Below are 27,014 nucleotides of genomic sequence, written 5' to 3'. Positions count from 1 at the left end.
GGCGGGAGCGGCGGCGCGGGCGGCCGGAGCTGTCAGAGCCGCGGGGCCCGGTGCCCGCGCCGCCGGGGGAGCGCGGCGCCAGGAAGATGAGGGTAAGCGCCGCGCCGGGGCCGGGGGCGGCCCGCCCGCCACCTGCGGGCTCCGGCGGGACGGAGCGCCGGGGTGCCGCCGAGCGGGAACCCCTGTAAGCGCGGAAGGCGCGCGTGGGTTCGGCGCGGAGCTGCCCCTGCGGCGGAGCCGGCGGTCCCGCCGCGCGGAGGGCGCCAGCGAGCGGCTCCCGGGGCGGGCGGCAGGTGCCGGCGGGGCCGTGCCGCAGCGCTCCCCGCCCGAGGAGCGGGGCTGCGGGCAGCGCGGCGAGCGCCGCAGGATCGCGGGGTGGCGGCGGCCGAGCGCGCCCGGCCGTGCCCGCTGCCCTCCCCGCGGGGACGAGCGGCCGAGCGCGCCCCGCGGCTGGCCCCGGAGCGGCGTGCCACCGCGGGTGCGGCAGCCAGCCCCGGTAGGACAGCCAGGGCGGCGGGGAGCGGTACAGGCTGCGCCCCAGAGGGGTCTTTAAAAACCAAACCGGTGCAATAATGAGCGCCTTAAAGGAGTTTAAAGGCTTGATGGCAAAAGCGGGGTACGTTTCCCGCTGAAGCACCGTTTCGGTGGGGATTTGTTTGATGGTTAGCTTCGCTTAAAAGCCCTGTGCAACTTCAAGTTGTTAGCAAGAAGCGCTCATCATAGCCAGACCATCCTGAGAAGTAGCTTGGGGCTGTATTGCTATGGACCTTAAAAGGGAAAAAAGCAAATTACTGGCGAGTTACATAGTACAGATAGCAAAGCCGTTAGCTTCAGCCGTTCCTCGGTGTTAGGTACTGCAGAGCTCGGGCCTAACAGATAAATCTGTAACGTACTGAGTAACCTCAATGCACTTTTGTGCAGAACTGTCATTTTTCATTTCTTTTGATATGACATTAGATCCTACATTTTCTATTTTATTGGACTCTGTGTCCTGAACTTCTGAAACTGAACTCCATTCCTCATTGTGGTCTCCCTGGTTGCTGTTAAACAGCTACTATATTTATCTTACAGGGAATTACACTTCCCTTATGTCTCTTATCACGTATGTACGCAGTGGTCTTTTGGTAAAAGCCACGAAACAGTTCTACTTATCAGCTTCACACAAGTAAATCTGTCACTTTGATAAACAAGTTCTGTTAATACTGGTATTTTTTCCTCACAATGCACCTAGCATTTATCAGTGCCTAAGAGGAGAAAAATGTTCTATATTCCAGTTGTAAACATGAATGATTGATTTTGGAGAGTTTGAGAGGAAAAAAATATGCCTTGCATTAAAAAATTGCTCAGGAGAAGACGTAAGTGCAAGAGATGAGCACAGTTAGAAACAGCTGTCAGGTTAAAGGTGCCGATAATGGCCTAATCCTTTTCATTTACATAAGTGCTTTTCATATATGTCAATATCTTGTCTCTTTCAGAGACAGTGAGACAGCAGCTCAAGAGTTAATGCTGCCTTCTTTGCACTTGATCTCCTAAACAGTCTTGACTATTTCAGCAGCCAGGGGGAACTGTTTTGATGCTGAATAGCATTTTCAACCTTTACATACAGTAGCAGGATGTTTTGTTTAGCCTTCTGCATAGATTTAAGCTGTAGCCAATTTAAAACAAACAAGAAACCCCCTACAGTTTACTCAAAGGCTGCACTACAGTGATACAACAGTGGCCAAGGGAAGGAAGGTGCAAACCCTAAACCTTCATGTGGTTTTTGTGTTGCAACAACAGGTTTGTATCCTAAGCAAAGATCTCCAAAGAGACTGTTTAAATTAGACTTGCATATAAAAGTATATGTCAGTTCCACCCAGTTCCTGGTTTCATGTACATGTTAAAAAAAAAAACAAACGAGAAAGTTTGACCAGACAGGATATCCCCCGCTGTTTCCAGTGATATATCTACATGCAGAAGATGCACTTGCGCTGAGACCCGGATTACATCTAGCTACAGAAGTGGTGAAGTATTTATCATCACAAGTGAAGTATTTTGGCCAAAGATCTGACTTCAAAATGAGTAAAAATGGGAACATTGAGGCTTAGTATTTGTTTGTCTGCTCAGTAAGGCACCACTTCAGTATCTTGGAAATTCAGAAAGCGTTCTGTATTTTCATCTCTGTCTAGTTTTATGCATAAAAAACTGGGGAGAAGGAAGAAATCGAGTGCAGTGAGGAAAATTCTTACAGCTTGTGCATCTACAGCCTTAGAGACATAGTTTAAAGTGCATTTCAAATGCCAAAGCAGCTTGCAGATGTGTGACTGCTTGGATTCAGGACTTAGCTTGAACGCTGAGGCTGCCTTCAGTCAAATATGTAATTGTGTTTAATGTATGACTCTGTAAAACCCACACATAAGACATCCTGGAAGAAAGCTTAACCCTCTCTCCCTTTCTTTGCTGCTTCTGCAGGAAACTATGCCCCAGACGCCAATATTTTCCAGCATGCTTGGTTCCAGTTGTAGTGGGCAAGTGCAGCCAGACATGGGAGAGAGATGTGTGGACCCTGTTTATCAGGATGGGAACCTTGTTTCTGGATCACTGGAGGCCTTGATAGAGCGCCTGGTGCCCACCATGGACTATTACCCAGATGTAAGTAGCCACTGAAAGGGTTTAACTCCCATATACTGCGTTAGTGTCTGGATTGGTGCTCTCTCATGAAATTCTACCTCTGTCTGATTCAAGATTGAGATGTAGGCGAAAGATGCATTTATTTTACTGGCAATATTCATTCACTAAAGACGTTGCTCAATAGGGATATTCTCTGTTTCTAGATGAGAGCACTTGTTAGAAAAATAAAGCCATCTTGAACTCAAATGGGTGCCTTAAGAACCAATTAAAAGCAGCATTAGCCACAGAATTTTCATACTTCTAAGCTGCTTTAGCTCTAATGCAGCCAAGATTAACTACTAACCAGGTCCTACCTAGAGAAGCAGACCTGAAAACAGCTCTAGTATTTTCCCCCTTAATTCTCTATGCATATTCTAGTCAGGCCATCAGAAAAAAAAAAATCACAACCCAAAATAGATTTTAATTAAAATACTCTCTTTCTAAAGACATTTTAATGGGCCAGTGCTGTAATAATGTATGTTCTCAAGCCTGAAAATGATTTTGCAACTGGCTGAACATCCTCAGTGCAGTCCTCAAAGTGAATACTACCTATATATAACTCTAGGGTATGCAGTAAGAATTTGAACCTAGAATATTAAGATACCACTTTATCACTTAAAATTATTCTTTGTGCCCATTAATGAAAGATACTATTGAAACAAGTGGCCAAAGATCAGAGAGTCTATATAACTTATATTCTATTTGAGCTCTGAAAAAGCAGCAGCTATTACAGAAGTATCCCAGCACTTTGAAAAACTAACAAGGGAGCAGGAAACTGCAGTCACTATTAACTTGTATGTCAAACTTAATGTTTAATGTAGTGGGTCATGATATGTCTTGTATGTTTCTCAGTCTAATTTGTGTAGAACCTTTTATTGTGGTCTCATTTAAATCACAATAAAGTCCCTCCAAGGTCCCACAAATAACATGACACATGCTCACAATCATCATCCACAAAAAGGGACTCTCCATGTGAGAGTTCAGTGGGAATGTGCAGAATTGCCATCAATCATCAGTACAGGATTAAAAAAGCAAAACAAGCATGGTTTACTATTCCAGTTCAAAAGTAATCCTAAACCTTATATTTAAATATGGCTAACATACAATTGTGCTTCCAGTACAAAATCCTTTCTAAGACTCAGAGGGATAACCATTGTTAAACATTAAATCTCCATTCCACACCCCCAAATACATATTGTAGAACAGATGCACAGAAGAAACTAGTGGGTAGAGCTGGTGTGGTATAACAGTGGAATGAATAGCTTTAGGCTAATCCAAGGAGTCATTCCTTGTCTTTCCTGGGATACAGGAATCTTGTTACTCGGATTTTGGGAATGTAGCGAAGTTTTCTAAGTAGCTGCTAATGCAAATCTCTTATTGTAACTTGCAACATAAAATGTTGCAAATGTTACACAGCTACTCTGAAAATACTCGTAAAGTGAGTGTTACTTAAGGGGTCTACAATTTACTCTGGAATACTGCTAGTTTCCATGGTGCTATCCCTTCATATCCCATGCAGGAGTGCATTACAAACCAAGCAGCCATGGACCCCACCCTGCGAGGTGCAGTTTAAATAGACAGCAAGCTCACAGCTGAACATCCAACAGAAGCAGTCAAGGGTAACTCCAGGGAAAGAGAGATGGACAACAGCATTAAACCAAATTTATCTCCTCTACAGCACAACACATACCTTTAGTTAAACCAGATCATCCACTTTAGCTGAAAGGATTAATTAAAAAATAAGTAGATATATAAGCTCTGAACAACATAAGGAAGAAGCTGTATATGAATTATCTTCAAACCCAAGTTTTCTATTTCCCTTCAGTTACATGTTTATGTTTCATTTCATGCTCATTTGTGGTTTTAGGGGAGTTGCCACAGAGGGTTAGTGGTAGCCATTTAAGTTGATATCCTGTCAGAAGAGTAGCCAGTCCTGTACGTTCAAGAGAGAAGTATCAAAACCTCTTTGTCTTAACTCTCTGGCTCCTCTTCCAAAGAAAGGCAGCAAGGTATCACCAAGAGAAGCTAGTGGCAGTGTTAGAGCAGAGGTTACCTTAGTTGCAGAGTGACACAATTGTAAGTTGCAGTACTCATCCAAGTTCTCTGATCACTACATTTGAGCACAATGCTCAGAAGGCATTGCTGCCTGTGTGCCCATTGATCACAGTAACCTTCTGGACAGAGAAGAAGGGAGTGGGGGAGAGAGCAAACACACAGTATCTTTCTGTGCTGGTTACAGAGGCAGAACAAAAATGTGTTTGCCATGTTGGCAGAGCACGAGGCAGGCAAGGGAGGACAGGAAAGATAAGTGCCTGCATTAGTGTGCTGCTCCTTTGAGCCTTGTTTGTGTGTGGGGACTTGCTCTGCACATAGGGAAATGTATGCTCATGAGACAGAGGAGTTCAGGAGGTTAGGAATGGAATGTACCAGTCTGCAACCCTTGTGCCCAAGCAGGAAAATATTTGAAGAAAATATTTCACAAACACAAAGTTCCAGAATGAGCAGTGAGTGCACACAGAGAAATTTTATTTTTTTTTTCCCTCCTCGAGAAGTCATCAGTGCATTCTTGGGTCAGAGAGTAACAATTCCTTCTTTAGTCTTGTGCACTCACGCTCTTCTTTTTTTTAATATAATTCAGCTCATCTCCTAGCAACAACTTTAGGCACTAAAGGAATCTGGCTTCTTATTCTCTTGCAAAGCACAAGCCCCTTTTGTGTCTACTTACATTCTCCCAACTGCAGAAAGGATTTTTTTTGCCTCTCCTCCCAAATACCTGTCACTTTTAGGATAAATGGAGCTTAACTTTCACTCTTATAGCTTATGGAAGCATTTTTTAATCATTCTTTATCTAACTAGCTAGCTTCAGAGCTAAATTTCCTTCTCCAAACCATCCTCTTCATGGCTAGAGGACTGCCTGAGAAACTAGGTTTTTACACTGTTCTAACATTTAGCCTATGTACAGTAGTGCAGATGCAGCAAAACACATAAATCCTTGATCTAGGTAAGGCATATGGCATTAATATGAAATCTTTATTATCCAAAAAAACTGTGTTCTAGCCCCTGAGACCTACCACGAAGCTGAAATGCATGGCTTAATGTTCAGTCTGAAATTTCTTTATTGGATAAGGAGTTGCTACTAGCAGAGAGGCAAGGAAATGGGGGAGGGTCAGTACTGCTGTCATTTTTAATTTGTGTCTTAATTGTAGTCCTTGTCTGTGTCAGTAATAAAAGTATCAAAAAAAATCTCAATTTGATACCAGTAAACCAGCATATCTTGATTGACCACAATGGAACAATTTTGTTTTTCCAAAGTAATGAACCTAGTTCCAGTTAAATGACTTAAAAAAGTGGAGTAAAAATAGAGCAGATGGATTCCAGAAGGAATGATAACTTGTTTCTAAAACCTAAAGTTGTCTGAAAAAGAATTGCATGGGTTCAGTACAGCTATTACTGATTACAGAGACACATCAGCAAGCCGAAAATGGGAAGTACACACTGTCATGGCCTGCATCTTCCTGCATTTTGCCAGTTCAAAACTTTTATGAACATCCTATAAAACATTATCAAAGAAACCAAATAAAAGCACAGGTCACGTGACACTTTTCTTGCTGTGTGACAGCAGGGAAATGATGCTGTGAGTGGCCCTTTCTCAGAGCCACTCTGGATAAACACTGTGCCACGTCACACGTTTCCACCAAGGACACCAACTCTAGAATTACTGTGAGAAGCAAAATTACATCTTTGCTTAAAAGAATGTGTTCTAGCTTATCAGAGCAAAGGTCACTGCCAGGGCAGTGTGGCTGAAGTTGTGGTTCCCTGCTCCTGACACGCACAGACATCTTTCAGTCAGGCCCTCTCAACTCCCAAAGCAAGAATGTGGGGAAGGGATCAAAATGTCACGTCCTTTTTTTTTTCCTCCCCACCCATCTCATCTCTCAAAAACAAAGTACAGTAAAAAGTGAGGGCTGCTTCAAGTCTTCAGTGCAAAAAAAATTTCACACAACCCAGTGACAGCTGACTCACCCAACAGCTAAATTCCTGTTCCACATAGTCCAGACACACAGGTTTAAGTTCAGGGACAACAGTGATAGCAATGAACACATGAGATAGGCAGAAAGTGTAACAGAGGATAACTAGGCATAGTTAAAGACACAAACACACACCCCAAATCTCACAACCCAACGCAGCTCTTTCTGTTGCTTTCATTCTGGGTAGGGAACATGTCAGTTTAGGAATCATTCTCGTACACACAGGAATAGAAGATCTGATATGTTGTCCCATAACACAACCAAGTGAACCAGGTTAGCTTTTCAGCCTAATTTTAGTGCCCATTACACATCACGTGCACTACCACAGGTTTTTATAAAATTGATCTTCAAGTTTTTGTCACTATAAATGTAAAAATACACTCTGAAGTTCTGGAGAGACATGAAATATCAAACAGAAGCTTGATTTCTTAGATTTTCAGACATATACTTGTGGGGGATGTTTGCAACCATGCCATTAAGGAGGGAGGCCTTGCTGTCAGTGTCCTGTCACTGCCCTGCCACCCGCTCAGGGTCACCCAGAGCTCGATTGTGAGATGGCCCCACAGGGCATCTTCTGTAGGCATCAGTGGAAGCACTCAGGAACCTGACCCAAACTGTCCATCCAGTTAGCCCTTCACCTCCTCTCTTCCTCCATAAACAACAAACAAGGCAAAGACTGTAACTGAACTGTGGTTTTCATTGTACAGAATTAATGCTGTTCCTAATGGAATACATGAACCCCAGAACTAAGAAGATCTTCAAATCAGAATGAGCATTTTAAATGCCTCTGCTGTATCACACTCCATTCTGTACTTTCATTAGCTTCCCTCAGGAAGCTCAGGACAAAGTTGTATGTTTAGATATATGTTTATCTATTATAGTTTTCACTTACTCCCAGAACACTGTGACTTTTGGTTAGTGTTATTTATTTTGTTTTTAAAAAATTCCTTTTTCCCTGATATTTGGGGATTAGTGCTAAATTTGTATTATAGGGCACGCTGAGTGCTAGAGAAGTGAAAACATTTTTCATTAATATCACATTTTACTCTGATTAAAGAGAGAAACCACATAACTTCTTTGAGGTCATAAAGATACAATTCTTGTTTAATTATAAGCTTGTTTTAGTGACTGCAAGCAGCAGAATTTGGTAGCAGATAGTAGAGATACCACATTTTAGACAGCTGGTTGTAAGATCTTAAATGTCTTAATTTACTTGCCCAGCCCAAGGTGGTACAAGCTCACATTGACTATTTAAATGCACTTGGCTGTGTCCTGCAAAGTCACATTACTAAAACATGGTAAAAGTAACAGTGCACATTTCAAACATAACAAAGCTTAATTGAAATAAAATATCAAGGAGATCCCCTATAATTTCCCAACTCCAAATTTTACCAGAAAGCCTAAGGGAAAAATGGAAGTACTTATGAGATGCTACTGTCATTAGTCAGGCAGTTACAGTCCAATGCAGAAGCCCACCTTCAAAGACTGGACTAAGACTAGGACAAAAAAATCACCCTCACTTCAATTAAACGATCCAGAATATGGTACAATGGATATATGTCCAGAGCACCATACAGTGCCTCACAGCTTTCTAATTACAAATGGAGAGGCCATTTCTAATGAGCCATCATCATTGTTGGTATTTATTTGCAGTGCTCATATTCAAAAGACTCTGAAACAAGCCTCAAATAAATAAGTCAAGCTTAAAACTAAATTATTGTCCTGTGCCCCCAAACTAAGTGAAAACTTTTGTCAGTGATTGTGGGGAAAAATGAGTGAAAAATCCCCATACATGAAGAAATTACAGCTGTGGTTTGGAATATACATGAAGCAGTTTTCTGCAGCTCAGTGAGAAACAATCACTCTTAAAGAAATAAAGCAGCGTTAAATAGTGGTGCTTAAGAGTCATAACACCCTTCATTAGATGTATTTCATTTGTGGCTTTGGTAAGTGATGACTAATTAGGCACACTGAGTCTGGCATTTTAAAAGGAAATAATTTGATAATTGGAAAACCCCACAGTTAACAGCCTCGAAGCCTATAGCATTTCAACAGAGCTAGAAAGGACCAGCATTCTCTGGAGACAGGAAAAATTATAGAAATTTTAAATGAAGGAAAGTTACATTCATAGCTTACAGATTCGTTTTTCCAAGGAAGACACATTAATTTTGCGAAAGCTTTTCAACTTGTTTTTCTTTCTTTTTTCTCCTTCCACAGAGAACTTACATCTTCACTTTCCTACTGAGCTCACGAGTCTTCATTCACCCACACGAGCTCCTGGCTAAAGTGGGGCAGATCTGCATTAAACAGAAGCAGCAGCTGGAAGTGGGGACTGAGGCAGAAAAGGTAAATGGACCATTATGTCCCTCAGTTACTTGTGGTGCTGTCATTTATTTTTCCCCTCTCTCCTTCTCACTGTAAAGCTAAATAGACTGATAAAGAAAAATATGAAATTGTAATAGGCATTTGTTGCTGGATGCACTTGTATTTGGGTCTTTTTCTTTGAAGTTTCTTTACTTCATTTGCTGGCCACATTTGCTGGAGGTTTTGTCCTGCCTTACCAGTCAGCTGCAGGTCAGTGGAGCAGTGACTAGAACAGTGTGTGTGTGCCATGAAAGCTGCCCAGCAGCTGGTTTGCACTTTTGAGCTTTCACCAAGTAAGGAAAATCAGATTCAAGAAAATCCCTTTCTCCACTCAGGCTCACCATCCTATTAGAGTTAACAATAACCTCTGCTGCAAGTTATTGTTGGGGTGTTTTAACTCAGTATAACAGTAAATCAGAGAGTTACCTCTCACAAAAATTAAGAGATGCATTTATTTAAAATGACAGCCTGTACTGACATGTTTTATTGCAAGCACATAAACCAAACTTACATCCATTTAAGTGTCACCATTTGTAAAGTGTGTATTGAAAGACTTGTTCAATTATTTGAAATTGAAGTTCCAGAAAAGTCCAAGCTGGGCAACACATAAGAGTGACAGAAACCAACAAGTAAAGACAAGTAAAGACCTAAATTGTTCAAATCCTGGGCATGTTTTGGAACCTTTCTTCTCTGATGAGACATTACATGCTCACATTCCTAATCTTCAGCACATTAGTAGTCCCATTTTGTTTTCTCCTTGGTGTATTAGCACTCTGGTTTGTCAATAAAAGAGTTTTTAACAGCAATACTGACCTAAGGGCTTTTTCTCCCATACTGCTCCTGATGTGTTCCTTATTAATGCCGCAAAATTGCTCCACAGGACAAACTAACCATGGTGCAAAATGACTTTTGCAGGTCAATCCCCTGATCTACTCTCCAAATATCTGCATAGCTCATCCTGAAGGTGCTGGGGAAGCCAAGGGTCAGGGATGTAAGGTGCCAGAACCACTGCATCCAGTTGTGTACTCAGAGGTGATAATTGTCCCTAGCACCACTGCCAAACTTAATTTGTGACTGAGCAAACTCTGCTCTGTAAGTTGTAATGGTTCCTCAGCAACATGTAACTCAACAACAGAGATGGGAACCTCTAAAAGGTGCCAGGACCATCTGAAATATGTAATGAGTCAATCTGAGCTGTAGACTTATGTAGGGAAAGACTGCAGTGAGTGGAAAGTGTCCAAATACATCTGTGAAATACTTGGATTTCAAATGAATGAGAGATGCAAGATGAAACTTTTGTGAATAACAATGCACTTCAGAGATTTTCAAATGAAAGCCATCTCTGGGGGCTAAATCAGCTGACTGTTTAGAGATACAATGCTAATTGTAAAGTACTATTAGTGTGGCTTCTCAGCAGACTTCCTGATAGAAATGAAATAGCATTACATCCTAATGTCAAACAGAGCAGCTCATATTGCAAACACCCCCACTCTTACACCTTCTGCTGGCACCTTGGACATGGGCCTACAGGAAAACCAGCAAACAGCAGGGTGACAATAAGTCACTTCTGGGAGGTGGCTTTAGTTTACATGCTTTTCTGGTTGCTCATTCTGTTATGCCCTTGATCCCTTCCTACCTCCTTAATATAAGCTGCAAATTTCTTCTGCCTTCTAAACACAAACTTCTTGCAAAACACTACATGAACTTCTGACATTCCTCTCAAATCACTGCTTTATTGCCCTCTACTGCAAGCACCTGTATGTTTTACAGAATAGTTTGGCCACAAGCACTTGCAAACATTTGTTTTTCTACATGGCAACAAATAAAACCTCATTTCACATACAGCATACAAACTCTTCACTCAGATACTCTCAAGTATTCACAGTCATAATCCATTAAGGTATCATCAGCTACCAGCACCTTCTAATTAAGTGGCTGCAAAGCAGGAAATAGCTGACAAAAGCAGTTAAAGCATCTCATCGAGTTTGCTTATGCAAATCTCTTAAGATAAGCTGGGCAACTTGGTGCCTGGATAGCATGTGAGCTGAAAAAGTGGCAGGAAACCAGGTTTTGAGGTTACACACCACAATACTTATCATTCTGTTAGTTTTGACATTACTGACTAGCCAAAGAGTTCTACAGAAATACAACCCAGAAAAAGTGGATTGCAAAGAAAAACACTCTGGGGTGTCTTGGAGTCTGCTTAGAGTCCTTTTAACTATTCATAAAAAGCAAGAATTTCACAGTTTAAGATATCAATTATAATATACAAGTCAGTAGTTAAGATTTACAATAAAGGAAAAAATTTAACTCTCCATAACTGCATTAGAGATTAGAAAGTCTCAAACAAGATTATCAGGGAAAAATCACTTGTATAGTATTATTGAATGGGAAAAAAAAAACCCTGTTGTTACACCTGTGTTACATTTTTTTCTGCAGCTTGAGTATTTTATATGTCTCAAGTTAAAGAAGTAAGAAATAAAAAAGAGAACATAGAAGCTATTTTCTACTAAATTCATTTTGCCTGTCTTGAAATATATAAGTCCCTTAAAAATTACTATTTCCTCTGGGGTTTTTTTTTGCCAGTAAGTCCTCCTTTTTAGAACCAAAAAAATGAAAAAACATCATAACCAGGTCATTGCCATTAAATCTTTCCTATTGCCCTCCTTTCTAATTGGGAGTCGTTTTTCAGTCCTGTCTTGTCTCGTGCAGAACAGGGTCAATCCAGAGAACACTTAAATTAATAGAGTTATTTCTCTTCTCAAAGAAATATTTGTGGGAGAAGTATTCCCATGGACTCCAGAGAACTCTGTCAGGCCTCACAAGGGGAGGCTCATGTCTGGAGCAGGACTGGAGGAAAGTAGGTTGGTAGGTTTACTGCACCCATGACAGAAAGGAAACTGTGCTGCTACCCACAGATCTGAGAGGCTCCATCTGCGTTACCACGTGCACCAAGCCTGTCACGCTGCTCTGGCCTCCATCAGAGTGCACATGGAACAGAAATACCCTGTTCTGCTGCACTGAGGACTTTTAGCAGTGTAGAAAGCGTACACCTTATTTTCATGAGTGTTAAAAAGCACCTGAAGCAAACATTAAGCTTTTTTAAACCTAAAGACTGACTGATACAGTTTGCAGTTTGTCTTGCAACATGCCTGGCTTGCCATATGAAGAAGGCAAACCATAACAGCTCAAAAATAGATACAAGAGAAGGGAAGTTAGTGTTCATAAATCACTGTGTTTTAAGCTGTACATGGAGTATAATTTGGGGTAATTGGGCTGAGTACTACAAGCACAAAGCTTCATTTTTCTCCTTCAAACCTTTTCCTTCTATATCAGTGCCTAAAACAACTGATGAAATACAGCTTAGTGTTACGCTGCACCTACTTCAAATCATGACAGCTAATGCTACTTCTTCAGTGGGCTCCTGGTCTTTAAGGCGCAATCTTACACACACCAGCATTAAAAAAGCATCAGCTATGACTGATTTAGTCTCTTCAGCTGCTGGGGTCAGTCTAGATAACCCATAAATTCTTTATGAACTGAGTGTTCATATGGAGATGCTTGCTATGGCCTAAGGTGAGATTTTTAAACCTTTCTGCCCTCACCACTCCTTTTTCAGTTCCAAAAATTAAAAAGAAAGGATAGTCAAGATGATTAATACTAAAAAACAGTTCTGTAGCAGCTTTTGGTAAACAAAAGTGGAGTTGGCACATACCTGTTCACTTTAATTGAATGGAAGTGCACTCCCTGCCTAATAAATCGTCCTTCACCACCTACACATTATTCTTTTAATAATGTCAGACTCCATACATTTCCTGGCAAATAAGTATAAATTGTCTTTTCCCCAGAGCAGATGACAGTGGGAGTTTGGAGGACAGGCAGCTATAATCTGGAACTCTGTCCCACACTCTTGAGCAATAGCTTGAAGCTCCACACAAGGGGCACTGACAGACACTGCTTTGCAGGAATGCCCACTGCTGGCAAAAAGAATGGGGGTGTTTTGTTTTTGCCCTCCCTATGCAGCTATTCTGTGTTTATCTCATTAGCAGCATCAATTAAATGCTGTCAATAAAAACAGGTGGGAAATGCATGCTAGCAGATAGCAGTTTGCAGGTCTTAAAAAAACCAAAACAACCCAAGGAACTTCCCTCTAGACTTACAAGGAGGCACTGGCTAATTGTCAGATTGAGGAGTCAAGGGTGCATGGTTTAACTTCAAAGTTCTTATCAATGATTATTAATATAATTGACTATACAATGGTGAGATATTAAAGAAAAAAAGCAAAACAAAACCAGCTTAATTTCGTCGACCTTTGGTTTTGATTAGATAAACTGGGACATACCATGATGAGATGCTGTTTTGGCAGGAGCTGCTGCCATTTGGAGACACTCTCTCTTTGACTTTCACCAGTTTCCTGTGGTGACACTGCCATGCTGAGTGCCCTCCTGTCCCCAAAGGGCTGTGCTGGGCCTGGGGAGAGGCAGCTGCTGCCTTCAGGGACCTCTGCACTTACACAGCTGGGGAGGGAACACAAACAAAGCTTCCTCTTTTTCCTCAGTGCATCACAAGCTGGGTAGGAGGATAAATAGAACCTAAATTAAGGTTTGATTCTTCTTGTTCATTACAAGTGTTCTTAGCACTCACACTCCCAATTTTACAAGACTGCTCCCTTGCGTGTACTGATGCTGCTGTCCATTGATGCAATGGAGAGGGGAGTAATTGGCACCCAATTCAGGTCTAACTGATGAAAAACCTTAGAAGATTCACAGGTAACCAAAAAAAAAAAAGAAAAATATTGTCTCTGCCCTTTCTGTGGTTGATAGCTTTTTGAACAAAAGCCAATAACTTTTATTGTCAAAGTCTGTTTTGATTTAGACATCATGGAGAGAACACACACGTCTTTCCTGTCATTCACTTATTTAATACACAGCTCAGTCTGGATGGTCTGATAAATGCTATAGAACAGAAATGGCTTTGTGACTGTTTCTCATGGAACACGGTTGGTAGAGTACTGTGGTTTGTACACATTTGAATTCAAACACTGCAGTACTGCTGCCTCAGATGGCATGAATCAGCTTAAACCCCATGGACTTCAGTTAAATAAGTCACTTGAACTGTTCTGTCATCTTCCTGGTTTTATGCAACTCACCTTGAAAATGTCTTCACAGTGTTTGGTAAGAGACATCGCCAAGCTATCATGAAAGGAGGCTAAATGATACTATTTAGGAATGTAGTGCACAGTTAAATATATATTTTTTTTTTTGTCCCCACCACCTACTATTAATGCAAAGTATTTTCAAGGGTGTCTCTAGATTTCTGTGAACCTTTATCAGCCTATTAATCTGCAGTCAAACAGGTCAACAGTCAGTAATCAACTCATTGTTTCTTTCTAGGCAAAACTAAAATCCTTCGCTGCCAAAATCATTCAGCTCCTGAAGGAATGGACTGAAACTTTCCCCTATGATTTCCAAGATGAAAAATCCATGAAAGAGCTGAAGGAGATTGCTCACAGGATCACGCAATGTGATGAGGTAGGGGTGGAAGGAAAAGAAAGTTAAGTGCTAAAGCAGTATTTGTCAACTGTTAAGTGAACTGTGCCATGTTCTGTACAATCCTGCAGGCCGTACTTCCTAAATGAACTACAGCAGCAGTTGCTAAGTTGTCAGGGTAACCACAGGACATGGGCTGCCTGATGGACTTAATGGTCCATTAGCAGGAACTGTCTACATCTAATCACCACAAGTAAGAAGAAGAGAGAAAATAGTCATGGCAATATGAAAAATGACTGCAGTGCAGAAGGAGAAAGAACAGTAACTAGAATGGCTCAAGAGGATTTAATATTGAATTGCATACCATCCTTTGTACATTGTCACTACTCTGCATGTCTAAGCTCTGCAAGACACACCAGCTATTTGTATCACATGTACTTTTGGCCAAGGTGAAGGTGTTTATTATTTAGCAGCTCGTTCCCAGCTTCTAACAATAAAAAGCAGCTGGTTTATTGCAGTGTTTCAGGTGACAGGCACAGTATTTCCACAAAGCAAATTATCTTTGAGCTCTGCTAGCTAATCCATCACCAGTCTTAACAGCTCTGAGTTTCTAGCTTGTGAAGAAAACTAGGTCTTGAAAAAACCTTCTGAAGCAAACAGATAAAGTGAATTGGAATAAAACAAGAGGTGTTAATTTTTTGGAGGGAAGCAAGGGGGATGGGGGAAGTTGGGGTTTTTTTGTTAGTTCTGGCTCTTTCCTAATATTCACAAAGCCTACACTTTTTGTTCATGGAGAAATTCACTGTTAACAGCAATAGACAGAAGGAAGAGTAAAATCAAGAATGGCAAGAGAATTGGTTGCAAAGTGTTTGTACAAATGTGAAGTCTTACTTGTGTAGAAGTAGAAGCTTCTTATTTTTTTAAAACCCACAACTTCAAGATATTTTTGAGAACAATTAGGTGGAACCAGGAAGACAGTTGTATTATGTGCTTTTGTTGATTCAAGTAGAGAATGAAGAACAACAGGCTTGACAGCACGGCATGAATCAGGGATAGGACAGCAGAGTGAGGTGAAGGAAGCACGTCAGTTTTGTTGCATCAGCAAAGATGTTTACGTGGGTGCTAGATGAGAATGTCAGTGCCTCAGGAGGAGGGGAAGAGGAAACAGGACTATAACCTTCTCTTTGCAGACAAGGGCCAAGGGGTGGATGCTGGCAGAGATAGCATTGTGAAAGGGAACTTGGCAGAGGTTTATTTAGTGTCTCTATTTTAGTATTTAATTTGTCTGTTATTTTGAACTAGAAAAAAGTTGGACCCTTTCTTTCTCCCTCTTCCTTCCCACTCTTATGTATGAATAATGGTCATTTGAGAAAAATCCATCTTCATGGAATGGCTCTCTGCAGTGGTGTCTGAGGCATCTGATGGCATCCATTAATTACAGCACCACCTCATTTACCCCCTTAACAAGGCCACCAATCAGGGTTCATCAATGGAGAACTATGCTTCATCTGACCCCTAGGAAATACTAATTTGACACTGACAAAAAGCAGCTCTCACTCTTTGTTAGCACATTGAATTATGCTTCAGCATGGAATTATGGTAAGGGTTGGGGGTTTACTTTGTATTTCAAAGCTTTTCCAATCCCCTCAGGACACTATTCTTCATACATAAAGGTAGAAAGTCAACTGAGAACTCACACAAAGCAGTCAGGTGTTGTCCTGGTGATAGCAGCATGCCAAACAGCTAAAGCTACAGCCAGGATTGTACCCCAAAGTTAGTAAAAATGAACTCAAACAAGTACAAATCATTGCACAGTCACTGACTTATCTTCCAAAGTTGTAGGGAAAATTAGGATAAAACTGGTAATGAAAGGAAACTGCTAAAACTCTTAAGGACATTTGTCTAAGCATTAGGATGCTAATAAATTCATAATAGCTTAAGGAAGCCATAGCTTTTCACGTCTGAGTTTCTTTCCTCACTTTTACATAATATCTGCAATACTCTCACATATCTTCAAGAGTCATTTTCTGGAATCCTATCAACAAGTCTGCTTCCTCCCAGACACGTGGGCAAGTCAGGCACAGTGGCTGAAGGCAAACCATTCACAGTGGAAAGCTCAGCATAAGAGGAGAATTCTGCTTTGTTTTAGTCCCCTCCACTAGGCTCCCTTGGCATTTCTGAGCACTTGTAGCACAGTATCAGAAATTACTCCAGACAGCTGCTGTTCAGCAGTAATCCAGCCTCAAGATGAGCTACACTGCCTTCAGCTTTTCATTTAATTTCACTTGGGAGTCAGATTATTGCCTTGTAAAGCACCAATCTGACACCATTATTGCTTAATTATAACATGCAGTATACAAGTATTTGGTAGTCATCTCTCACATCTGCTGCATAATTTCTGTCATCACTGCACAGTAGTGGCTCCTTTGAATGGTCACAGATTCATTGCAGTTCTGTCTAGTGTGGACTGGCAGAAGTGAACCTTGTGGTTAACTTCAAGAAAAGTAATTTGCATGAAAGCAAGAGAATGATTCTGTGAGGAAAAGGGCTGTCTGGTTGAATTAATTTTCCTAGCAGCAGAAGAAACCTGTGCCACATGAAACAGTAGCAGACAGGATGGAGGAGTAGGAAAGCAATCAAGTTAGCTCTTTGGGGGTGATCTTAGAAATGTCTATAGGACACAATGGCAGAAAAAAAATCACCTTAGTTGTCAAAACACTGAGCAGATGGATTGTGTTCCTGTGGCTTTACCTTTCAATGAATCCTCACAAATCTTACATTTAAAATCTGCACATGATAAACAGGAAAGGCATTTTAGTTATCCAAGAACATGATGTATATTGTGCTTTATATAAATATTTGGATGCCGTAGCTGTTCAAAGCTAAGATATTTTAGGGGTATATTCCTGGACATTATGTGAATTCCCTGGATTATGCTTGGGCTAGACAGACTGGATTCATCAGTGGGTCTGATTAGAATGAGAACTTTTGGCACTTGGTGCACAGAGGTTCCAGGAAGCCTTGTGCAAGAAACTCCAGCACCTTTCACATGCCCACTCCAGCTGCTGACACAGATGCCTTTGAAATGGGGCACTACCCAAAGGAGCAGACCAGCCAGCCAAGCAAAGCAGAGCTGGGAAGGCAGGCAGGCAGAACAGTGTCATTATGGAGTTGTGTGGGTATTTAGGACAAGGTCATTTGTCACAGAATGATCAGCTCAGAAAAGATGAAAGAAAATGGATAATAGGCATTTATTTTTCCCAGGCAGAAATTCTCTGGTGATCCATGTCTGCAATAGCTAAAGGTTTTCAGCAGTTGTTGTTTCTCCCTTCTGCTTAGGAAAACGGAACAGTGAAAAAGATCATTAGCCAGATGACACAGAATCTCCTGATGGCCCTCTCTGCACGGAGCCAATACCAGGAAATCAGAGAGAAATTTCGTCAGCCTGTCACTGACAAGGGCACCATCCTCAAAACCAAGCCTCAGTCAACTCAAAAGGACATCCTGAGTGTGTGCTGTGACCCTCTGATCCTGGCACAGCAGCTGACCTACATCGAACTGGTGAGACTGATTGGGGTGGAGTCTTCTGTTTTCTATTTACTAAATATTAATATACTCATCAATATGAATTTGGCTATGGCTTCACTGAGAGCCTCCAGTGTTTTAATAAAGAAGTACCAAGTCGAGTAATGAACAAGACCAGTTAGGTACACTGATAAAAGCACCTCACACATCTACGCTCTAGGAAGATGAAGTTACCAAAATGTTCTCCTAACTTTGATTTTTTTACAGAACTCTGTTTGTCTGTACAATGACAATCTCTCCTCTCTCCAAACACAGGAAAGAGTGAGCAACATTTATCCAGAGGATCTGATGCAGATTGTCAGCCACATGGACTCCCTGGATAATCACAAGGTACAAAAAGGTGTACAGAGGCAAAAAGAAACATAGATGAACCAGAGTAAAGAATAATACTCAATAATTTGAGTATAGTCTGTGCAAGAAAGACTGACATTTCCTAAGCTGCTTTAAGTTCATGCCTTAAAATGTGTGCAAAAAGATTTGGTCAAGATATGAAAAGGAAGTTTATCCTTTGATAAACTTTGACATCATGATGATACAGGAGAGGTTTAACACATGACCTGTTCTCTTACAGTGCCGAAGTGACGTGACCAAAACCTATAATTTGGAGGCCTATGACAATTGGTTCAATTGTCTCAGCATGCTGGTGGCTACAGAGATTTGTCGGGTAGGTGCGCATAGAAAACAAGATAGCAAAGGGATCCTGGCCCTAAGGACAAGGGGCAAGCAGTGGTCTGAATGAGATTTAAACATTAGCAGTGCAATTAAAGATAATAGCATTATTCAAGCATTAAATTATTTGCATGCTCATATGATTAAGAGTTCAAGGCTATGTTTGACTTTGCATACATTCCTTAATTTTGTGCAGCTGCATTAGTCATGCAGTGAAATGAAACTTGTGTGCACTGACTTGGGAGCTCTTTCAGATTTATCTTTTTTTAAAATACAGCAAAAGATTCTTAAAAATACTCCTCTTTAAATGCAGATTTACCAATAAACAGCTGTCCTTGCACTGCATTTAGATAACATTAGCACTGTGATATATTAATTTTTTAATTTATATTCATTCATTTTATTTATACAATATTAATTGTAGAAAAATCAAGAATAAGCTTTCTTTAAAGTCTGGAAAGAAAGTGGACTACTGGAAAGTTTAAAAAAAAATAAAAAGAGAGAATAACTAGAGGTTAAGGTAACTTCTGTCATGTAATAGGCAAATAAATGGAAAGTGTACTGCCCCACTGCCCCAGAAACCTTTTTTTTTTTTGGTATGTGTGTTCTCTTTTTAGCTTATTATTCTTTTTAGATTTCTATTAATTCCAGCTCCAGCAAATTGGATTTTTTTCCCCTATTCCTGCTTGGTCAGTAGCCCTTCCATGGAAATCCCAATGCCTGCTGCATTTTCATGAAGTCCAATGTACTGATCCTCATCTCTTAAGATTTCCCGCTCTCAGAAATGTATTGCAGAGGCACACCAAGACACTTCCAGAGCTGGCTGGTAGGGCTCATACATTTAGGAAACCATCAAAGAAAGGTTTTAGCACACTGAGGGCTAAGCCAGGCCTTTGACTACTGAACCATTTTCTTTTGATATGACAGAAACTAAAGTACTTAGGTCAGAGAGCCTGCAGTCACTGCTTAGGGGCCATTTCTATGTAAGCCAGAGAGAACTTTTAGGTTTAAACAGGGAAAATATTTCCATGAATGAATGCAATCCAGGCAATAATTAATTTTGCTTTGCAGTTTATAAAAGAATTTGCAGATGAGATGGTCAGCATCAGTTGCATGATCCTGTGCACATTTTCGTGGGTGGGAATTTGTATTTGCTCATCATCACTGCCTGCTCTCAACAGGTCGCTTAGGAGTACATGAAGCAGAACCAGAAAAGCAGGATGTGGCAGTTGCTTTCTCTCACATTTAGGTTCCATGCCCCTGATCTTAAGTCTGTCCAAAGCTTTTCCCCCTTCTTGAGAGTTTTAAACATTTTGCAAATATTCTGATAGCAGCGTCATTTTATCTTCCTTTTCCAGTAACAGGAAATTGCTGAAAGTGTCCAGCTTGTTTATGCAGAATTGCCCAAGATGTGGACTGTTTTTGTATAAACAAAGATGTGCACTCCCCCAGAACTATACTAGTAACTGGTAGTCATCCCAAATATTTCTGCTGTTTTATTAAAAATTAATCTTAACAAAAAATCCTGAGGCCTATATTAAAATTTAGCTGGACAAAGTCTTGAAATGTCTATTCACTGATCCTGCTACAGTGCCTTTGGCTAGACATCCTATCCAAGATTCAGACTAACCCTTCCTTGTTGGGTTTTTCTCCAGATTGTAAAGAAAAAGCAGCGTACAAGAATGGTGGAATTTTTCATTGATGTGGCAAGAGAATGCTTCAACATCGGAAACTTCAACTCAATGATGGCTATTATCTGTGAGTATCTTTAACACAGATGGCAAAAGGCACTCCGTTTTAAACCTGACTGGCAGGACTATGCTCACACTTGCCCTGAATTGGCTGACCACATTGGCATGCACACTTCCCCAGGGACAGTGTCTGCCAGTGACAGATTCATGTGTGGGTGGGTGAGCTTTAGCTGCAGCTTCTGCTTGTCAGGCTCAGACACCTTGCAGAATGTGTGGTGTTGATACATGAGCCCAGTTATATTAGCCCTGTATTTTTTCAACTCAGTTGTTTGTCTCCTCTCTCCCTGCATTCAGCTGGCATGAACTTGAGCCCTGTGGCACGGTTAAAGAAAACCTGGTCCAAGGTCAAAACAGCCAAATTTGATGTTTTAGAGGTATGTATAAAATTTTGACTTTATATAGGAACCCACCAAATAGTTTCACCAAATAGTTTCATCCAAACCTCTGCTAATTACTGTGTCAGAGAGCAGGCACCTCTGTCAGTGGTCACCAGCACATAAACATTATGGGAGTGTTTCCTCCATTTCGAACTCTCTACTTGTCTGCAATGAAAAGTGGATGCCAGCTCTCTTTAGATTATTTCTTCCTAGCATTATTTTTGCCAGTTTAACTTCAAGATCGTTTCCACTCCAGTGAATGCTGTCCTGAAAACCAATTAGAGGACTCCACCTAGTGGAGACCTGCATGGAAACAAAATTTAATTGAAACCGTCACCAGAAACAGAGGTGACAGTGAAGGAGAATTTTGGTTTTTTCCCCCCAGAGAGTCATTTATGGTTTCCTTTCAGTCTGCTTTGTTCATGGAATAGATGCAAAGCCAGTACAGAGCCCTCATTTCAAGCAAGGTAGAAGTTAGAAAAACCTGCACCTGATCAGTATGAAGATACCCTACCTTGAAAATTTAAAAAGGGACAACATGAAGTTACAAAGAATAAACTCTGATGGTTAGAGGAAAGCTTTTAATTTTTAGAAACACGTATTACTTGTCTGCCTTTTCCCCCACTCTGTAAAAACAGCACCACATGGACCCATCCAGCAACTTCTGCAATTACCGCACCGCCCTGCAAGGAGCGGCGCAGCGCTCGCAGACCGCCAACAGCAACCGCGAGAAGATCGTCATCCCGGTGTTCAACCTCTTCATCAAAGACATTTACTTCCTGCACAAGATCCACACCAACCGCCTGCCCAACGGGCAGATCAACTTCAAGGTAAGGCCTCTGCTGCTGCCCAGACTGCACTGCCACTTCAACCTGCTGCACGGCAAGCATTTGGCTTCTAGCTCATTACATTACCCATGCCCTCAGCGCCCACGTGATCCACAGCAAGAGGTGTCATATCCAGGGGAGTTGATTTGAATCAAGTTCTGGGAAAGCCAGCAGTTGCTTTTCTGTGGCAGCAAGCCATCATATCTGATCAAATTTAATAGGTCACTTCAGCCTGAGTCATCAGCCTTAGCTGATTTCACCTCGTCAGTTTTGCTGGCTGTAATGGTATTTATCAAGTCTGCAAGGGAGGTTCTACAGCTTCTGGGTTCTCTCTCCCCAGTTAAAAAACATGCATGTCCAAGCAACCACAGTCTGTCAAAAGTACTTCTTGACAAAAAATTTCTGCCATCATTAAGGCTGCGTAAGTGGAGAACACAGAAGATAGAGAGCAAACCCTAAGTAATTAGAGATTTCTTAAAATCCTAGGAAGGAAAGGATATGTAAATGTTTCTATGTGTTACTGTGATTTCCCAAATTTAACAAGTGCTTTATGAAAAGATCAGATATGTCATATTTCATTTAAATTCAAGTTTGGAAATGTAAAAAGTAAAGCAAATAAAATATTTACTGTCCAGTTCCAGTCACAGGAATTTAGACACTCAACACAGAAAATAGGCACTATTATATAGGAAGGAAAGGTTGATGATGAAAAAAATTGAAGGCAAAAGATCAGATGGTGGGCTGAGATACACTGTTCTGGACTTGAGGCTGGCAGCATATGAGGAACTGGCAGCAAGAGGGGGAAATGAAAGGAGCCATAAGAAGAAAGGATAACAAGGAACCACAGAATATACAGAACTGGAAGGGACTCACAAGGATGACCAAGCCCAACTCCCAGCCCTGCACAGCACCACCCCAAGAGTCACACCAGGTGCCTGAGAGCATTGTCCAAATGCTTCTTGAATTCTGTCAGACTGGTGCTGTGACCAACTCCATGTAAGTCTGAGTAAGGCACAATAAGAAAAGCAGCATAAAGAATAAGACTGAGGGGCTCTGAAATAGAAATTAATATTTCAAAGAAAACAAATACTACTTTAATAATACTCTTTTAATTACTTCATGCAGAAGTTCTGGGAAATTTCAAGACAAATTCATGATTTCCTGACATGGAAGCAGGTCGAGTGTCCTTTTGAAAAAGACAAGAAAATCCAGACTTATCTACTCACAGCACCTATTTATAGTGAAGAAGGTAAAATCCTTTGCTGAACATTATAGTGAGTCTTTCTACGTGTTAAAATAGAAAATATGCAGATGAAAAATATATACATGCAAAACCACATTTTATTAGTAATTTTTTAAGTGTTATCACTTTCCTATTGGCTTTTGATGAAAATAAATTTCAACAAAAAAGACTGCCAAGTTACATCTGCTATATTGTAACTCTTAGATTTTTTTCCTCAGGTAAAGAACTCATGTATCTGATTGTTACTACTTTTTTTTTTTTTTTAACCAGCTCTGTTCATTGCATCCTTTGAAAGTGAAGGTCCAGAAAACCACATGGAAAAAGACAGCTGGAAAACACTCAGGTATGAAACTTCCCCAAAACATGAGTCTTTCTGCAGATACGCAGGGGCTTCATCAGCTTCTTCTGTCCTATTTGCATACCCAGCTTAAAACCATAATACAGTTCTTTTTCCTTCAAAATTTAAATCTGAAAAAAATTCAGTGGGACTTGGATTTTGATACAGCTTTTACAGCCAGATCTGTTGAGGCTGCAAGATCACTGCTGGGGCTGTGAAAGAGAATATCCTTTGTTTAGGCTATCAAATACAGTAAAATAGTCTGCATTTGTAGTAGTGTTCAGACATTATTTTCTCAGGGGAACAAACCTATAGAGATACTAAGAAAGTGCTCTCATCACAGCTATGCTCTTACAAATCATATAAAAGGATGAAAATTTCTAGGAATACAGTAATTGTCAGCCTACCCTAAGGGATAAAGTCTCAAAGACTCCTCCTCCTTCTGAGAATGGGAAGCACCACTCCTGTGTACATGATGAGACCAATTAATTAGAATTTTTCCAATACTGAGGCCAAGGCAGAGAGGTCTGTCAATCATGGTAGACATGAAGATCTAACACACCTGTACCAGCCAGGGGATGAGCACAGCCTGCATGCCCCGAGCTCTGACAGGGCACATTAGGACTACATTGTCCTAGACAAGACCCAGTTTCCCACTGATCCCAATGTTTCCTAGGATGTCCATGTGAGCTTTTCACTTACAGCCCCCGTGCAATGCACCTTGCATTAAATCCAGCACTGCTCAGCCTGCAGTAGTTCAGATGACAGACTAAGAAGATATGTTACATGCCTGAGCTGATCCTAAGGGCCTGAGGTAACGTTATGCAAGTTACATTTTCATCTCATTCAACGTCAGCATCTTTATTGAAGTGCACAGATTTATTCCAGTTTCAAGCAGTTGAAAATCTGTCCCTTGAAGAGAGGCTGTCAGCTAATGATGCCAGATAGATCTATTGCCAAAAATGAAAAACTTTTGGTTATGATAGAAAAGATAATTTTATTTTTTCATTGCTTTGTCTTTCAGGACAACTCTGCTTAATAGAGCCTGAGAAATTTGGATCAGATTTGCAGACTTTGAAGCACATCTAATGGACATGTTTTTACAACCTAAAGAAAGACTTGGACTGAGCTAAGAAAGACCTCACTGGATGAGGTCTGTTTTGTACATACAGTAACTTTTATGAAATAAAATGTGGTAAATATTTCACATGTCAACCTTAAGGCACTTACTGAAGGGTTATGGTTTTTTATTTTAAATATAAGGGCAGGGCCCTGTTCTCAGAGATGAAATGTATCATGGGAGATGGTATCTTATTCTATCAGCGTCCAAATTTTTATTTTTTATTACTTCCACCAAAACAAATACAAATTAAGACACACTTCCTAACTGAAGACAGTGTTCAGGTTAAATACCCCATTGGACCAGTATCCTACAGAGCACTCAGTATGTCTCCCTAGCTTTGAAATGAAGGGTCTCCTTCAAATCAGCAGAATTGTTCACAGAGTTGTTCACAAGTGTTTGTTCCTCTTCTCCATCAGCAAATAGTGCCTTACAAGGTACTGAGCTTGTGTAGTTGTACCTTCTGACTGGGCTGGAAGTAAGGGAAATAAAAATATGGATGTCTCGAAACCAGCTACAATGTACTTTTTAAATAAAGTGGAGAATTATGGCACATGAAGTAGAGTATACCTGCCTGTAACACTGATGGTGCAGCAAACCTATTTTTGTTATGTGATTTCAAGAGATGAGAGGGGGTAACTGCTGGGGTCTGTGCGTTTGTGTGTGAGTCTGTGTGTGTGCACATGTGGTGATGCACACATGTCTAAGTTTTAATACTTCTGGGAACTATCCTTTACATTCTGGCTGTCAGAATAGTTTGTCTTTTCCTTTTGAAAATCAGGGGATTTTTTTTTTTTTTGTTATGTTTGAAGAGAAGAATGTCTAACCAAGATTATAATCTCTGCAAAACAGGCCTAATATGCTTTTTTAAAAAGAATCTTTGGAAAACAAAAAAAAAAACAAACAGCTTGGGCCAGGGAAAGGGAAGTAAACTCAGATGTCCAATTTGAAGTTAAGGCTAAAGTTTCCAAAAACCTTAAGAGGAGTTCATCGCTGTGAATTGGTCGTTTAACTCCATAGGTTCTTTGGAAAAGTCCAGTCTGCACTTACAGACAATTAAAACAAAGACCCACTTTGAATGTAAGTTTTTCTAGTCTTTTGCAAGCCATGATTAACTGTCTGGGACAGCACCCACTGAAATCTAAGGGCAAACACTCTTAAGAAATTAGTCAAACCTTTGAACAGGTCAGTACCAAAATTAGAGGTGATCTGCAAACCCACTGATGCTTGCCATTTCTAATTTCTCCTTTTAGTATTGAGTTTACACCTAATTTGACTATCTGAGTATCTGAAGAGCTTCTGTTAAGTTCAAGGTATTCATTTCCAGGGAGAAAAAAAAATATAGTTACGACTTTTGTCAACTGATCTCTGAGTTAAGAAAGAAAAACAAACAGGCTCAGATTAAAAACTATTTTGTCTAATGAACAAATTATTACCCACAAATACCTACTTTTCTTTTCCAGTAATTTTTCCTCTGAAGGCTTGAGGGCTGAATATAAAATAATAACTTGAGCCAGATAATTAGACTGGTTTGTTTTTTCTTATTTGTTCATTAAAAAAAAAAAAAAAAACAAAAACAGTCCCTCTAAAGCTGACAGTGGTTACAGCTTCCCTAACAGAGCCTTGCAGAGGACCTCTGCAAGGATTTCTTTAAAAATGAGCAGCTCTAGGTAGATGGTGTTTATCTGACTCTGCCTTCTGTTGAAGAAGGGGCAAGACTTGCTGGACTGAGGGTCTGGTTTATTCCAGTCCAGCAGACTCTCCTTGCCTGAGTGCCTACAGCCAAGAGCAGTGCCACTGTTTGATGCAGCATCTACAAGCACTTAGCAGAAATTTGCTTTATCGGCCCTGGAGCATGGTGAAAAATTAAAATGCTTTCCCTCTTCCACTTCCCCCTTGACAAATACTTAAAATTAGAGGAGTAAGTTGATGTAAGGAAGGGAGACAAATCAACATTTTGCTATTCCTATAGCATTGGCATCAAAGAGAAACAAAAGCAAGTTACACCATGAGGAAGGAAGAAGTAGAATACTAACTGTTAACAAGAACAGCCCGGGAAAGGGGAAGAGATAATTCTTATGACCTGCTGCTATTTTTCCTGTGCTGAAGTACTGGCCTTCAGCCCTGGATTCCAGTAAGAATATTTATACTGTATTATTACAGTGTTTTGCACTTTCAGAGATGTTCTAGCTAGTAACATTGTCAGACACTATATGAGGGATTGTATATCAGCTTTGTCTATGTAATTGAAGTTTAAAAGGGATGCTTAAAATTTAAGAAAAAAAATATATATTTGAAATTCAATTTTAGAACACTTTCTGTAAATGTATGAAAGAGCTTTCACATGAATGTGCACTTCGCCGGTCAATCAGTCCAAGCATATACTTGAAATTCATGCAGTATCTACATTGGTTCCCTTTTATTTTTCCTCCCTACGTTTGATACATTCCTTAAATACTGTGTTTTGCTATTCTGAGCTGAAACGCTAAATATAAAGCTGTACCATAAAGCAGGATATTCTGTGTTTGACTGGATGTGCTTGCATTAATAAAAAAAGAAATTGCTTCAACCATGA

At 40.5% G+C, this 27,014-nt stretch overlaps 1 protein-coding gene across 3 annotated transcripts; it reads left to right on the top strand.

Annotated features, from left to right (window-relative positions):
* The first annotated feature begins 8 nt into the window (after positions 1-8).
* RASGEF1A (RasGEF domain family member 1A) lies at positions 9-27,014 on the top strand. Of its 3 annotated transcripts, none has more exons than XM_053984064.1 (13): positions 9-92; positions 2,452-2,631; positions 8,895-9,023; positions 14,435-14,572; positions 17,870-18,091; positions 18,371-18,445; positions 18,687-18,779; positions 20,440-20,542; positions 20,830-20,909; positions 21,551-21,742; positions 22,865-22,988; positions 23,253-23,325; positions 24,344-27,014. In XM_053984064.1, the coding sequence occupies exons 1-13, from the start codon at positions 87-89 to the stop codon at positions 24,366-24,368; spliced, it is 1,440 nt and encodes a 479-aa protein (XP_053840039.1). In that variant the 5' UTR covers positions 9-86; the 3' UTR covers positions 24,369-27,014. The 3 variants fall into 3 exon arrangements, with proteins under 3 accessions (XP_053840039.1, XP_053840041.1, XP_053840040.1); XM_053984066.1 differs by lacking the exon at positions 9-92 and adding an exon at positions 393-496; XM_053984065.1 differs by lacking the exon at positions 9-92 and adding an exon at positions 559-616.

Source organism: Vidua macroura, chromosome 8, assembly GCF_024509145.1.
Source record: "Vidua macroura isolate BioBank_ID:100142 chromosome 8, ASM2450914v1, whole genome shotgun sequence".
In the NCBI taxonomy this organism is placed as follows: domain Eukaryota; kingdom Metazoa; phylum Chordata; class Aves; order Passeriformes; family Viduidae; genus Vidua; species Vidua macroura.
Note: the sequence above shows the minus strand (reverse complement) of the source record. Positions and strands in the feature narration are given on the sequence as shown.

Bases quoted from the DNA above. Each gene is read 5' to 3' on its own strand.
- RASGEF1A (XM_053984064.1), top strand. The intron at 18,446-18,686 runs GTACAAAAAGGT...GTTCTCTTACAG, and splicing joins ACTCCCTGGATAATCACAAG to TGCCGAAGTGACGTGACCAA. The intron at 23,326-24,343 runs GTATGAAACTTC...TTTGTCTTTCAG, and splicing joins GACAGCTGGAAAACACTCAG to GACAACTCTGCTTAATAGAG.